The sequence below is a fragment of the Cnephaeus nilssonii genome (assembly GCF_951640355.1).
Source record: "Cnephaeus nilssonii genome assembly, chromosome: 15".
In the NCBI taxonomy this organism is placed as follows: domain Eukaryota; kingdom Metazoa; phylum Chordata; class Mammalia; order Chiroptera; family Vespertilionidae; genus Cnephaeus; species Cnephaeus nilssonii.
The window spans coordinates 2,519,173-2,534,949 of NC_137086.1; the positions used below are offsets into that span (position 1 = coordinate 2,519,173).

At 55.6% G+C, this 15,777-nt stretch overlaps 1 protein-coding gene across 1 annotated transcript; it reads left to right on the forward strand.

The window, feature by feature from the left end:
- Window positions 1-12,486: 12,486 nt before the first annotated feature.
- On the forward strand, window positions 12,487-14,262 carry KCNF1 (potassium voltage-gated channel modifier subfamily F member 1). Its single transcript, XM_079791579.1, has one exon. The coding sequence runs from the start codon at window positions 12,642-12,644 to the stop codon at window positions 14,145-14,147; it is 1,506 nt and encodes a 501-aa protein (XP_079647705.1). The 5' UTR covers window positions 12,487-12,641; the 3' UTR covers window positions 14,148-14,262.
- The last annotated feature ends 1,515 nt before the right edge of the window (window positions 14,263-15,777 follow it).

Genomic DNA, 15,777 nt, shown 5'->3' on the forward strand with positions numbered 1-15,777 from the left:
AATTATATCTCCCCAAGTCCATAATGTTGAAGCCTAAAAATCCAAATGACTGTATTTGGAAATAGGGTCCCTAAGGAGGTAACTGAGGTTAAGTGAGGTCATGGGGAGGGGGGGCGCGGTGGAGGGCGCTAATCCGACAGGACTGGTGTCCTTATAAGAAGAGGAATGAGTACGGAGAGTAAAGATCCAGTGTCGTCTACACAACAAGGAGAGAGGCCTCAGGACAAACCAACCCTGCCAGCACCTTGATTTTGGACGTCCAGCCTCCAGAACTGTGATACAATAAATCTCTGTGGTTTAAGCCCCCCCCCCCGTCTGTGGGACTTTGTCATGGCAGCCTGGCAGGCTAATACAAACATACTCGTGCATACTAGAACGAGCACCAATCTTTACGGGTAACAACTCCTTGACATTTTCATAAGGCGAACGTCCCGTGTTTCTTCTAGCGCTCCAGAAGAAACCGTTGAAAAGATAGCTAGCACCATGCATTGCCATCATGGATTCGTTTTGCCGACTCGGGCACTTTCTACAAACAGAATCAATCCGTACGGACTGTATCTACTTCTTTCACGCAGAGCCATGTTGGGGTGCTCACCCATGAATGGCTGGTTGCGCCCCGCTGTGTAAATGGACCACAATCTGTGTGTTATCCTGGTGGACACTTGGGTAGGTCCCACATCCCTGGCGGTTTGGCACAGTGCGATGGTTAACAGACCAGATGCACGCCTTTCGGTCGGGGCCCCCAGCTATTCTCAAGCTGCTGCTGAGTGTCTGGTGGCCTGTTGGTGTAACAGTCTACATCTCAGCTCCAACCAACACAAACTATTCGGTAGAGTGGAGGAGGGCGTGGAGCCGGCCGATCCTTCCACAGCAGGTCCCTGGGACCCGTCTCCCTGCCGGTCACTTTTAACACCACTAAGAGTTTTAAGGACAAAAGATTCAAGATTAAAAGCTTTTGCATGACTACATTTCTTGAGTTCTAGACCTTTGGCTCCCTTTAGTATGGCTCTGTGGGTGCTTGGGAAGTGGGAATAGAGTGTCCCAGAGTGGGGTGATTTGAGGCCATTTCACAAAGTCCCGTCGGCCTTGGCTGGGCCGATCAAACACCAGCTCCGGGCCGTTGCTCCTGGAAAAAAACAGAAGGGAGAAGAGGAACAGTCCCCGAAGGACAGGCCCTTCTCTTGCGCTGATCAAAGGCTTGGTCACCGAGCAGAAAGGAATGCACGGAGGACTTGAGGGGGGGGGGGGGAGGAACAGCCCAGAAACCTTGCTTTTTTTTTTTCTAGGACAATGAACAGAATTAGCAATGCAAGTTCCCACCACGCTTCATAGTTAATAACAATAATAATAAAATAAAATAACTTGGTATGGGCTAACCCCCAGAATGTTGTAAAGCAGGGTTGGGGGTGAGGATGTTGATGAATAAACCAGAAAAGTTTCTCTTCCTTCCATTTCCTTATAATTCTGTCCTCCTGCAAGCCGGTTACTGTGGCTGCTGCTGGTCACTCAGAGTCTCTTACCCCCAACCCCCCACTTCCTGTAGCACCGCTTCCATCCTGAGAGGAGAGGGGAGGAAGGCAGGTGGGCTGCACTAGGAGTACCTTGGGGGTTACCTTTGCTGGGGTGGGGGGGGGGGGTGAATGCCACGAGAGCCCTCTGTTGGAATTGCAGTGTCACCTGACCCGGCAAGTAGGAGAAAGGTGTCCCGGGCTGGAGCAAAGGCCCAGAGGCGGGGAAGTGCACGGCCTTATCTCTCAGCGGCAGCACTTTTCCTTTCTTTTTTAAAAAAATAATATTTTTATTGATTTCAGAGAGGAAGAGAGAGGGAGAGGGAGAAGGAGAGAGAGCTAGAAACATCAATGATGAGAAAGAATCATTGATCGGCTGCCTCCTGCACGCCCCACACTGGGGATGGAGCCCGCAACCTGGGAATGTGCCCTGACCGGGAATCGAACCGTGACCTCCTGGTTCATAGGCCGACACTCAACCACTGAGCCGCGCCAGCCAGGCCAGCATTTTTTCTTAAAACTGTACATGTATTTTATTATCACGGCTACTACATGCTGCTGCTTCCTATGTGTTCAGCACGATGCCAAACTCATCCCCTGCATTAACTTAGGAGATCGGCCCCCAGACGCCTCCTGCGCCTCCGCCCTTAGGGCCCTGCTTAGATGTCGAGTCTTCAGCGGCCTTCCTTGACCACACGCTCTCAAGTTGGCACCCTGCCCTTGGCCCCGAGCTTTTCTGGGGAAGCCCTTGCTTTTTTCCTTCTTAGCAGCTGTATCAGCTCCTTGTGGCTGCTGTGACACATTGCCACAAACTTCATGGCTTCAGCCATGCACACGTATTACCTGACAATTCTGTAGGTTAGGACTAGGGCGACACTCGAGGTCTCCCAGGACTGCGCTCCTCCCTGGAGGCTCGGGGGAGTGTGTGTGTGTGTGGGGGGGGGGGAGGGACTGTTTCCTGGGCTTTTTCTGCTTCTAGAGACGCCTGCATCCCTTGCCTCGCAGCCCCTCCCTCCATCTTCAAAGCCAACAACACCCCGCTGAGTCCTTCCTTCTCGTGCCCCGCCTCTGTTCTCCCTCCTGCCTCCCTCTGCCACGTCAAGGACCTTGTGATTCCAGGGCCGAGGCGAATAACCCAGCATGCTCCCCGCCACGTTAAGGTCAGCTGACCTGCATCCGACCTGCAATTCCCTTCTGCCTTATAACGGAGCATATGGGACATGGACATCTCGGGAGAGAGGGGCCCATTATCCCGCCTGCCGGGGGCTAATGCCAGCAGGTCATAAATGCAGAAAGTTCATCAAAAGGTTGATGAACCTTTGGGGCTTCAGCAGGGCCGAAGATCTGCATGTTATTGCCTGCTGCTGAACAGCTGTAGGCAGTTCCCCCAACCTGATAATACCAAACCTTACCTTTGATATGTAGATCTGCTTTGCTATAGGGCAAAATGTGGGACTAAAAAGCCTTGGGCCCGGAGATCCAGAGAACTTAGCTACTAAAGCTAAGCCTTCCCTGGCTCCCCCACAAAATGCCTTCCAAATTTATATTTCAGGTCTAGTCTCTTCATCAATTTACTCACAGCCCCTTCTCCAGATTCCTGAACCCCTCCAGATGCTGAGAACGACCCCGGCATTACCCGCCCACCCTGGTAATCACCACAGTTTATAACTGTTTATTTGCCCATTTCCTTTTGTCTGACTTGTCTGAGATGTGGGGCTCTGTGTCGTTGCTGCTCCCACTGTACTGCCGTGGCTGGCCCAGTGCTGACCCCCACGGCCACTCAGTGTATGTAGTGAGTGAAGGGAGGAACCACCCTGCAGAGCGGGTGTTATCATGCCTCTCTGATACATAAGAAGAGGTTCGTAGAAATGTAAATGCTCACCCAAGCTTAACACATAGGAAGCAGCAGCATGGATCTTGGAGTCTATCAAGTCAGGATGGGCCAGGTTATGCTGCAGTAACAAGCAGCCCTCATCTCTCTGTCTTGCAACAAGAAAGGGTTGTTTCTCCCATGCTGCCTGTCTGTTACAGGCTGCCTACAGCTCTGCTCCCCATCAGCCTCACTCTGGGACGCACGTGGTGGAGCTGCTGCCACCAGGAATGTTGCTGTTCTCGGGGCAGAGGGGAAGGGACCCCCCGCCCGACCACACACAGGCTCTTAAATCTTCTGTTCAGAAGTGACACACCTCACGTGCCGGGGCTGACCGGCAGACCCTGAGCGACGGATGAATGAGTACTCTGACACACGTTTCTGTGAAAGAGAAGCTAAGGGGCTAGTTGGCATAAGGAGCCAAAAAAGCCCCGTTCACCTGCCTCATTAGCCTTTTTTTTTTTTTTAATATATTTTATTGATTTTTTACAGAGAGGAAGGGAGAGGGATAGTTAGAAACATCGATGAGAGAGAATCATCGATCAGCTGCCTCCTGCACACCCCCTACTGGGGATGTGCCTGCAACCAAGGTACATGCCCCTGACCGGAATCGAACCCGGGACCTTTCAGTCCACAGGCCTGAACAAGTCTTCCTATCCATGAACATGGAATACCTCTTCAGTTTAGTTCTTCTTTGATTTCTTTCACCAGAATTTGTAGTTTTCCTCATATAGATCTCGTGGAAATTTTGTCAGATTTATACCTCAGTATTTCATGTGGGGGGCGGAGGGGCTCGTGTAAAAGTAATGTAATGGTGTATGTTTGAGTTCATCAAAGGGAGATTCTTCTGCGTGGGCCTGGCCTGATCGGATAAGCCTGAGGATGTAGGCCTTCACTGGGATCAGAGAGGTTGTGCTCCTGGCCACAAAGGAGGGTAAGCATGCATGGGTTCTCTAGTTGCAAAGAAATGAATTCTGCCACGTGAGCAGGTCAGAGGGTCTTAGCTTCAGATGAGCGCCCAGTCCCAGCCACGTTTTGAATGAAGCCTGTGAGACCTTGGGCAGAGGACCCGCTAAGCCTTGGCCAGACAGCTGACGTGTGGAACCTGGGAGATAACAAATGCTGTGGCTTTAAGCTGCTGCACGGTGATAACCCCCCACACAGTCACCGAGAACCCAACATGGGCCCTGGGCGGAGAGTCAGTTGAGGGGTGCAAATATGGGGCTCACACATTTTTCAAAATTTTGCAATGACGATATGTTCCCTGTGCAGCTAAAGAAAAGGAAATGCTGCAGGGCTTGCTTTTCAGAGTTTCTTCTCCTTTCACACTCCCAGGATGCTTTCAGCGCACACGCCGAAGCACACAGCATCCCACCCCCTCCTCCGGACGCTCCACTCCCAATGGTGGGCCCCTTTCCAGCTGTTTTTCTTTCCCGGAAAAACTCAAAGGAACTTGATTTCAGCCCCGAGGGGCTCCTGCCCCCCACCCTCGCGGCAGCTGCCCTGGCCCAATGGCTCCCACATCTTTCTACACATCTGGGACGTGAGGCGGCTCTGTCATGTTCCCAGTCCTCCCACCCACCACCAGAGCGGGATGAGTCACAGCTGAACAGGCCCAGGGAGGGAGGCGGGGGTGTGCACGCATGGGGATCCGCCCACAGTGGGACTGGCTCCCAGGAAGTCAACGTCCTCTCCATCTTTCCTCCTCCTGCCTGCCCTCCTCTTCCCTGCCCGCCTCCCTCCCTTCCTTCTTCCTCCCATCGCCTTCCCGTGTTCAGCATCTTATAGTTCATAAAGCCTGTTCACACCCCCATTATTTCAGTGGTTTCTTATAAGATCTTGTACTAGTTCCATTTTGCAGATGAAAACACTGAGGCATAGAAAAGAAAAAGAAGCTCAGGACCTGGGGCAAAAAAAACCCCTGAGGTTTCCTGATGATTCAGTTTTCCATCATTCTCCTCTCTATCTGCCCCCACGCTTCTCCACCCACACCCCCTCCCACCCAGCTGGCCTCCTGCCCTTGACTCCCAGTGGACTCAGACAGGAGTAGGTGGGCTGTCTTCAGGGCAAGCAGTTCTCCAGGGTCTCAGGGGCAGCTCCCTGCGCTGAGATGCGCACAGCAAATAATGAAATGTACCTGTCTGAGGGAGTAGAGGATCTTGGTGAAAGGTATTATTAAACTCAGCAACACACAAAGGAAATTTAACTGAACAGAACTGATTATTCCATAAAAAAAAGGAATAGATTATAGCTCGCAGCATCCGCCGTCTAGACAAATCACTTAGATACTCATGTACTGTTTTAATTAGTGCCATAAAAATTAAGCATTCTGTAGCCCAAAATGTTATTGTTCAACAAATCAAAAAAAATACATATTCAATAAAGAACAGTACAGCTCCAACCATCGCTCCCAGAATGCCCACATTGACTGCGTTTCCCCTTCCGATTGAAATGACAAGCCCACACGCGTCAAAATTGCTGCTGTTTCCTGCGTTCCCTCCTCCCCCAGGATATCATGAAAGGTACAATTCTAATAGAAGTCACCTACAGGACGGAATATGCCACCGCCAGAAACGGTCCATTTTTAGCAAAAAAAAAAAAAAAAGCCCAGACCTTTTCCCTGGTTTCATCCTTCAGGAAACTCTCAATGGATATAGGCTCCTGGCTCAAGTTTCTATGCATCAGTGACCTTCAATATATGTATATTTTAACCTGTGACATCCCAGTCTAAGCCTTCACCAAACCCTCAGGGTCCAGGGGTCAGATGACAAAGTGCCTGTGTCCAGAGCTTAGAGGAGGGGGAGGTCGAGGGAGGACGTGGCAGGTGTGAGGGAGGAAGGAGGATGCCAGAGTCTGCCCCGGCTGCTGTAACAAAACACTTCTGGCATCTGGGAGCCGAAGGTCGAGGGGCTGCTAGGGTTTCCGGGGAGGGCTCTCTTCCTGGCTTGCAGATGGCTGCCTTCCTGCTGCACCCTCCCATGCCTTTCCCCTGTGATGGTGTGTGGAGAGGGAGAGAGACCTCAGGTGTCTCCTCCTACCTATAAGGACACTAATTAGATCCGGCCCTCACTTCATTAAACCTTAATTATCTCCTCAAAGGCCCCATCTTGAAATACAGTCACACTGAGGGGTGAAGGCTGCCACATAGGAATGCGAGGGGGTGAGGGGGGGGGGCGGGGGAGGAACAATTGAGTCCATAGCAGAGGAGGAGCCAGGCCCAGGGAGAACAGCAGGTGAGAAGGAATCCAAATACCCAACGTGCAGGTGCCACCTGGCCAGGTGAGCAGAGGCCCCGGGGGGGGGGGGGGGCGGGACGAGTGAGGCTTGGGGGACAGGAAGTGGGGGCACTCTGGCTCGGACATGTCAGTAGCCAAGGCTCTGAGGCCCGCGATGGTTTCGGGTCTGGGGGGTGGGACATGGGGTGTGCAGGTTTGAGCGGGGAGTGAGTGTCAACCTCTCACCCCCTCCCCTGCAATGCTGGGGCTGCACCCCATGGAGCGGAGCGGGACTTGGGTGCCTACCTTGCGTCCTCCCTCCTCTGCTGCCCGGCTTCCGGCGGGTCTGGGCATCCTCAGGAGTCTCCTCCCGCCCTCTTCTGTGACCAGCCCTCCAGCTTCGAGCCTCTCCCCCGCCCCCACCCCGGACCTGGGACTTACAGCCGTCTCTCTCCCACACCTGTTGTGGGCGTGCGCCTGCTCTGGGCGGGCTGTCTGGGCCTTTCCTCCGCTGTGTTTTGCATCCGCTGCCCCTCCTCTCTCCCTGCAGCTCGGGACCAGCGTCCTCCGGTGACAGGGTCTGAGATTTGCCGAATGGATGTTCTGGCGCTGGAGTGAGCTCTGGCTACGGTGGCCAGATTTAAGCCATACTTTACCAGGTGCGATGGACTCTGGATAAGGGCAGAAGCAGGATGGTGGGGAACCAGCTGGAATTGTAAGAAATATGAATCATGCTCTGTGAACCGCGATTGTTTCGCTCTGATTAAAGAAGGCGCATTCTAACCCGGCTGGCAGTTACATACCCAGGACCTGGGAGCTCACCTGGAAATGCAGCCCATCCTCCCCACCAGGGGGCTGCCTATTATCAGGGAAAGATGAACAACTTGTTGCAGAAACCAGAATCGCCAGCCCCTTAAAGATCCACAGCCCTTGCCTATCACTAGCGCTTGGAAGACCCCAGCCCTCTGCTTACCTGTTAACTGCCCATTTGGCATACCCTTTGGCTACTTCCCCATGTAATCTTTTGTCCTTCTACCCGATATAAGCAGCTGGCTTATGGTGGGGTGGAGAGCAGATTTTTGTGGATGGCCTGCTGCTCTCCCATACTGCTGGCAATCTATATACATAATCTATATATATAAAAGGCTAATATGCTAAGTGTCCGTCTGGGTAATGACATCACATAGCAACGCCTGGCTTCCTCTCCCTAGCGACTAGCCTCCTTGGCGTTTCTTCAGCCCAGGAACACGACTTGTTTTATAGCCAGGTGGAAACATTTTACACTTTAACCAAATGTCTGTGAAGCATTTTCCCGTGCCTCATCTCATTTGGTCCTCACAGAAGTCCTGGAGTAGGTAGATAGCAGACTCGGTGGGATCCTATTTTCTTTTCATTAGCCGGGAAACGGAGATTTAGAAAGCTTAGAAACTTGACCCGACGGAAAAGAAGTAAGAAATAGTGGACCTTGAAAATGACTTCAGGTTTTCTCACTGCACAGAATATAGTCAAACACTGCTGCAGTTAAATATTTCACCCTTTGTTCTCCCTGCCTGATCTACAATAATAATCTGCTTCGTGTTGACATTTACTGCTGTGTTGCTGACAATTACTTGAAAGAGAAGTTGGGGTGCTTCACTGGGCTGGAAAAAGTTTAGCTACATCAGAAAGCAGGTCTAATTAAGCAAGTTTATTCTATATCCATAAAAGGCTAAGTTGACTCGCGCATGCATTATACATATAAAGCTCTCACTGGCACCAATCGCACTTGTGTGTTTCCATCTGGCATTGTCCATCATGAACTTGGTTGACACTTCCATTATAGAGAAAGGGAGAATAGTGATATTAAAATATTTCTTCTAATTAATTTCCTTTCAATGTGCACAAATTTGTGCACTGGGCCACTAGTATTAGAATAAATGCTCATATGATTCAACCCTGTCTCTGCTTAATTCGCTCAAGTAGTGACAGGGACCCATTGGTTGTCCGGTTATACTCTGATGTTTTCTATTATATAATCTATGCCATACTTATTTTCACCATGTGTGATGTACTCTGATATTTCCTATTATACTCTATGCCAGGGGTCCTCAAACTTTTTAAACAGGGGGCCAGTTCACTGTCCCTCAGACCGTTGAAGGGCCGGACTATAGTTTTAAAAAAACTATGAACAAATTCCTGTGCACACTGCACATATCTTATTTTGAAGTAAAAAAACAAAACGGCAAAAACACCCACATCTGGCCCGTGGGCCATAGTTTGAGGACGCCTGCTCTATGTTATCTCAGTAAGAAATGCTGGCAATACTCAATAAACCCATTGCACAACCAATCAACTATTGAGCAATGACCTGAGGGCCCCGGATCGACTGGGCTCCCTGAGGTCTGTTTCCAGCTTCCCCGCTGAGTTTCAGGGCCAACCAGCTGCCTCCAAACCACGTGCCTTCCTCTGCATGGGCTGCCCTCTCCCAGGTGAGGCGGGCACACCAGGTGAGGCAGGCACGCCAGGTGAGGTGGGCACACCAGGTGAGGGGGCACGCCAGGTGAGGGCTCCAGACCTGCAGGCTGGGCTTCAGCGTGTGCTCTCCCAGAGGCCAGTGTCTCTAGGGTTGCTGAGCCGGCGAGGTACCTGGAACTCCTGGCTCCCGCCGCACCGTGGGCCCAGTGACTGTCCCGTGGAGTGGCTGGGGAGCTCCACCTGCTGAGGAGTCGCCATCACCCCCAAAAGCAAACACCATTTCGGGGCAAAATGCAGCCTCTCGCTCTTCCTGTCTCGTCTCAGGTTTCCAAGCCTGTGGGCCACCCCTCAGCGCCCCCTGTAGGGAAACTCGGGAACACCGCTTCCTACACAGACCTCTCTGCTACACTGATCACTGCAAGCTGTAACAATCAGTTATAAAAAACGCATTCTCTACTGGAGCATGAACCCACTACCAAACCTGGGTGTGAGTGTGAGGGTGTGAGTGTGTGAGTGTGTGTGCGCTTGCCATTGGAGCCCCATGCATACTTGAAGAAATGCTGGAATCAATGGGTGTTTCTAAGCCCATTTAGCCTAGATCCGTGGTCGGCAAACTGCGGCTCACGAGCCACATGCGGCTCTTTGGCCCCTTGAGTGGGGCTCTTCCACAAAATACCACGGCCTGGGCGAGTCGATTTTGAAGAAGTGGCGTTAGAAGAAGTTTAAGTTTAAAAAATTTGGCTCTCCAAAGAAATTTCAATCGTTGTGATGTTGATATTTGGCTCTGCTGACTAATGAGTTTGCCGACCACGGGCCTAGATTAAGACACAGTTGGAACTGGCCTCTGTCGGTACTAGGGATCCACTGAGGACACGGAGACGGAGTAAATGAGCAGGGGCTGGAGGATGAGCAGGGTGTGTGGGGAGGGGACCGGCTGCACTAGATTGGAGAGGAGACTTGGCCTTGGAGCCAGGTGGGCCTCGGCTCAAGTCCCAGCTGCACCACGACCAGCTGTGTGACCAGGGCCTGGAGGCGAAGCGTTGGGCCGTGACCACAGGCCGCTGGGCGCCGAATGGCTTTGCCACTTGCTGGCTGAGTGACCTTGGCAGGTTACCTGCCATCTTGTTTCCTCAGAGAGATGCTGTGGGGACTAAATGAACGTGCAAAGCATTCGGAAAGCGCTTGGCTCATGATGCATTTATAATAGCAAGTTATAAAACTTATAATAAATGATATTGCTGCTCAACCTTTCTGAATCTCAATTCCTTACTCTGTAGCAACAGGTTACAGGTTTATTTTATATAAAAAGGAAATACAATTTGTAAAACGAAGTTTCACTGAACAATACTAACTTAGCCTGACGTATTCTAATATTATAATATCTCATTAAAGAAAAGTATTGCCTGCCCTAACTGGTTTGGCTCAGTGGATAGAGTGTCGGCCTGCGGACTGAAGGGTCCCAGGTTCGATTCCAGTCGAGGGCATGTACCTTGGTTGCGGGCACATCCCCAGTAGGGGGTGTGCAAGAGGCAGCTGATCGATGTTTCTCTCTCATCGATGTTTCTAACTCTCTTTCCCTTCCTCTCTGTAAAAAATCAATAATATATATATATATATATATATATATATATATATTTTTTTTTTTTTTTTTTTAAAAAAACTTTAAAAAAAAGTATTGTCAGTGAGCCGGGAAGTGGATTTCATGATCCATTAATAAATAGAAACTTAAGTTAAACACACACACACACACACACACACACACACAAAACACCCCAGCCTACAGAATATATTTTAATAGACTTCATTTTCCAGAATAGCTTTAGTTTCACAGTAAAACTGAACAGAAAGTAGAGAGCTCCCACATACCCCTGCCCCCCGAGTCCCCCGCCCCCCCCCCCATGGACAGCCCCCACCAGGATGAGACACTTGTTACCATGGGTGAGCCTCGCAGGCCATAGTTTCCATGACGGTTCCGTGCTGGACAGTCTGTGGGTTTGGACAATTGCAGAGTACCCGCCATCACTGTACCCTACAGCGCAGTCTCCCTGCCCCGAAACCCACCTGTGCCCGGCTGCCCATCGTCCTCTAGAATCTTCCGTTACCACGCGCCCAGGCCACAGGCGACGCTGGATAACCTGCAGCGTCGGTGATGGCAGCAGGGGCAATGGCTCCGCATGTGAGCGCCGACAGACAGCTGCGGCCACAGGGCCAGGAGAGCGCAGGTGTGTGGGTCAGAGTGGGAACTGGGAGGCGGGAGCCTGCAAACTGGGGGATCTGGAAGCTGCTGCTGGTGGTGGTGTTGGGCTGCAGAGAAACGGGAGGCGGAGGGCAGCCAGGCCTTGAGGCGGGCCCTCCGCCCGCTCACCAGCCTGGGCCCAGCGAGGGCAGTGGGAAACTCTGGGTGAAGAGGGTCTGGGCTCTTATGCCCTGACCGGTTTGGCTCAGTGGATAGAGCGTCGGCCTGTGGACTGAAAGGTCCCGGGTTCGATTCTGGTCAAGGGCATGTACATTGGTTGCAGGCACATCCCCAGTAGGGGGTGTGGAGGAGGCAGCTGATCGATGTTTCTCTCTCATCATTGATGTTTCTAGCTCTCTATCCCTCTCCCGTCCTCTCTGTAAAAAATCAATAAAATATATTTTTAAAAAAGAAAAGAAAAAGAAGAGGGTCTGGGCTCTGCTCCGCGTCCCTGCGGCCTGGGGCAAGTGCCAGCTCTCCCACGGGGCCCGGACCGCGTGTCCTCCCTGTGCAGGGTGCGGGTGAGTGTGGCAAGTGCTGCCCAGGCAGGCCCGGCGGGACCGGGCGCAGGAGCGCCCCCCTCAGGGCTTTCTTGGGCAGGTTTTTCCTGCAGAGCAACAGGCACCCGCGGTCTTTCACCATCATCTTCCCGCAGGGAAACTTCCTGGCGGCCGGCCCTCGGCGCCCCGCTGCGCCGGGAGGGGGCGGGCCTGGCGCGGGAGGGGCGGGGGGGGGGGCGCAGCTGTGCCGTCCGCGCACGGGTTAAGCGGCTGCCGCGCGTGCCTTGCCGGATTTCACCAGAAGAGGGTACGGTTTGAAAGGCTCTTGACGTCAGGCCGGAATTCCTATTGTGCTCGGAACGGCTCGGGCAGAGCCAGCCCAAGTTCGCTCTCCCGGCACCTCGGCGGACTGCGCGGCCCGGAGCGCAGGGACACGGCCGGCGCGGGGGACGCACGCCGGGGCCCGCGTGGCTCCGGGACCCGCTAGGCGCTGTCTGCGCGCCCCGGGGAAGGGGACCCTGCCCGCCGCCACCCAGGGCACCCCACTTCTGCAGGAAGCCGAGCCCCAGGGGCGGACCGCGCCGCTCGGAGAGCCGAGGTGAGTGCCCGCGGCGGGGCCCGAGGCCGCGAGAGCCCCCCGCCCACGCGCCCCGGCGCCCGGATGCCCGCCCCGAGCCCCGCCGGGTGCCAGCCTCCTCCTCCTCCGCGGCGCGTCCCCGCCGGCGGCTCCCCGCTGTGACCGCCCTTCCGAGCAGGCGGGCGCCGGCCGGGCTTCCCCGAGAGCCGAGAGCCGAGAGCCGCGCACCGGTGGGACCGGCGGACTCCCGGGCGGCGGCGACGGGGCGCGGAGCCGGGAGAATGGACGGAGCCGGGGAGCGCAGCCTCCCGGAGCCGGACAGCCAGGGCTCCCGGGCTGGCGAGGATGTGGAGATCGTGGTCAACGTGGGGGGCGTCCGGCAGGTGCTGTACGGGGACCTGCTGTGCCGGTACCCCGAGACCCGGCTGGCCGAGCTGCTGACCTGCCTGGCCGGCGGCTACGACAGCATCTTCTCGCTGTGCGACGACTACGACCCCGGGAAGCGCGAGTTCTACTTCGACCGCGACCCGGACGCCTTCAAGTGCGTCGTCGAGGTGTACTACTTCGGGGAGGTGCACATGAAGAAGGGCATCTGCCCCATCTGCTTCAAGGGCGAGATGGACTTCTGGAAGGTGGACCTCAAGTTCCTGGACCAGTGCTGCCGCAGCCACCTGCGCGAGAAGCGCGAGGAGCTGGAGGAGATCGCGCGCCGCGTGCAGCTCATCCTGGACGACCTGGGCCTGGACGCGGCCGCGGGCCGCTGGCGCCGCTGCCAGCAGCGCGTCTGGAAGTTCCTGGAGAAGCCCGAGTCCTCGCGCCCGGCGCGCGCCGTGGCCGTGCTGTCCTTCCTGCTCATCCTGCTGTCGTCCGTGGTCATGTGCATGGGCACCATCCCCGAGCTGCAGGTGCTGGACGCCGAGGGCAGCCGCGTGGAGCACCCGACGCTGGAGAGCGTGGAGACGGCGTGCATCGGCTGGTTCACGCTGGAGTACCTGCTGCGCCTCTTCGCCTCGCCCAACAAGCTGCACTTCGTCCTGTCCTTCATGAACATCGTGGACGTGCTGGCCATCCTGCCCTTCTACGTGAGCCTGACGCTCACGCACCTGGGCGCGCGCATGATGGAGCTGACCAAGGTGCAGCAGGCGGTGCAGGCGCTGCGCATCATGCGCGTGGCCCGCATCTTCAAGCTGGCGCGCCACTCCACCGGCCTGCAGACGCTCACCTACGCGCTCAAGCGCAGCTTCAAGGAGCTGGGGCTGCTGCTCATGTACCTGGCCGTGGGCATCTTCGTCTTCTCCGCCCTCGGCTACACCATGGAGCAGAGCCACCCCGAGACGCTGTTCAAGAGCATCCCGCAGTCCTTCTGGTGGGCCATCATCACCATGACGACCGTGGGCTACGGCGACATCTACCCCAAGACCACGCTGGGCAAGCTGAACGCGGCCATCAGCTTCCTGTGCGGGGTCATCGCCATCGCCCTCCCCATCCACCCCATCATCAACAACTTCGTCCGCTACTACAACAAGCAGCGCGTCCTGGAGACGGCCGCCAAGCACGAGCTGGAGCTCATGGAGCTCAACTCGGGCGGCGCCGCAGCTGGCGGGGGCGAGGGCAAGGCCGTGGGCTCCCGCGGCGACCTGGACATCCTCCCACCCGAGCCTGCCGCCGCCGCCGTCGGCAAGGAGGGGGCCTGGGGCAGCCGGCTGAGGGTCTCCCACAGCGACACGGTCATCCCCCTCCTGACCCAGGAGAAGCACCACAGGACCCGGCTCCAGAGCTGCAAGTGAGGTGGGCCGTCCGGGCGCAGGTGGACGGATGCTGTGACTGTCCTTGCCCCCCCCCCCCTCCTGAGCAGAGCCCTGAAGGCCCTCTGGGCGCCTGCCATGGGGCTGGGAGAGACCCTTTGTGTTGCTGGCGGTCCGGGAGCCGGCGGCGGGGGAGGGGTGGCCAGGAGCCAAGGCAGGAGGGGTGACGGAGGGCGGCAGGGACCCTCCTCCCGGTCTGTATCTCTTTCAATAAAGCCCCGCTCTGTGCACACGCCGTGTGGCAGGTTCTCTTTCAGGCTGGGGATCCTCACCCCTGCCCGACCCCGGGATGTGGGTGGCTCGGGCATGCCCGGTGCCGGGCCCGGCGTTAGGTGTGCCGGCCGGGGGGGGGGGCGGTATTTTTAGTGGGGAGCTCATTGCAGAAGGGCTCGCATGCAGGGCTCGGCGCCAAGGAGCCTTGCCACGTTCCGGGAGGCTCTGTGCCCGCGGCTCCTGATTCCTTCTGAGGAGAAGCCTGCTCCCAGGCCTGCCCAGGAGGGCGAGGGCCACCGAGCTGGGCACACCCGGCAGCGCGGTTACCACGGATTTATCACCTGCGCGAGGCCCTTTTCACAGCTGCCTCCCATTCCTCCTGGCAACCCTGCTGGATAGCTATCCCCATTTTACAGGTAAAGAAACTGAGGCCTCAGGTCACACCAAGGAGGGATCCAATCCCAGATCTGACGATCCCAAAGCCCAACCATGGTCTCTCTCTTTTTTAAAATAGGTGTTTTTTATTGATTTTAGAGCGGGAGGAAGGGAGACGGCTAAAAACATTGATGTGAGAGTGTCCGGGGGGTGGGAGGGTGGTCCCCGATGCTGCTTCCTGTATGCCCCCTACTGGGGATCGAGCCCGAATCAAACCGGTGACCTCTTGGTTCATAGGTCGATGCTCAACCACTGAGCCACACCGGCCGGGTCATGCACTCTCTTCGACACCAGGTGACCTGAGGGCGAGGCACCGGTTTAGGCGCGTGAGGGGAGAAGGTCCTACAGACCAGGACAGGCGCTGGGCTCCCCTGGGATGGCCACGTCTGCCCTGCAGCTCCTCCCTCCTCGCACCAGCACCTCCGAGGGAGCAGGTGGACTAGCCTGAGGTGGCCCATGCCAGCCTGGGTGGGGAGCCCCAGGGAACAGAGACAGACAGACCTGGGTCCGAAACCAGGAAGAGATGTCTGAGATCCTTCTAGCTCAAACACTTTTCTCTCCTCTCCCCTCTCCCACCACTCCTTAGCCGTGTGGTCTGAGGCCTGTGGATTCAACTCTCTGACCTTCATTCTGAGCTTATAAAATGGGAATATTAGAAACACCCTCAGAGACTCAGGGCGCCAGCACGGTGCCTGGCACAGAGGAACCGCTTGGGGAGTGGCGGCCATTGCTGTGGCTCTGGGCTGCACACTCAGGTCTGGGCCTCCTCAGGTCTGGGCTGCACACTCAGGTCTGGGCTGCACACTCAGGTCTGGGCCTGCTCAGGTCTGGGCTGCACACTCAGGTCTGGGCCTGCTCAGGTCTGGGCTGCACACTCAGGTCTGGGCCTCCTCAGGTCTGGGCGGGGCATGCAGAGGGGGAGTGGGGGCAGGGCATTGCCACACTGTCCTTGGTCAAAGGCTGA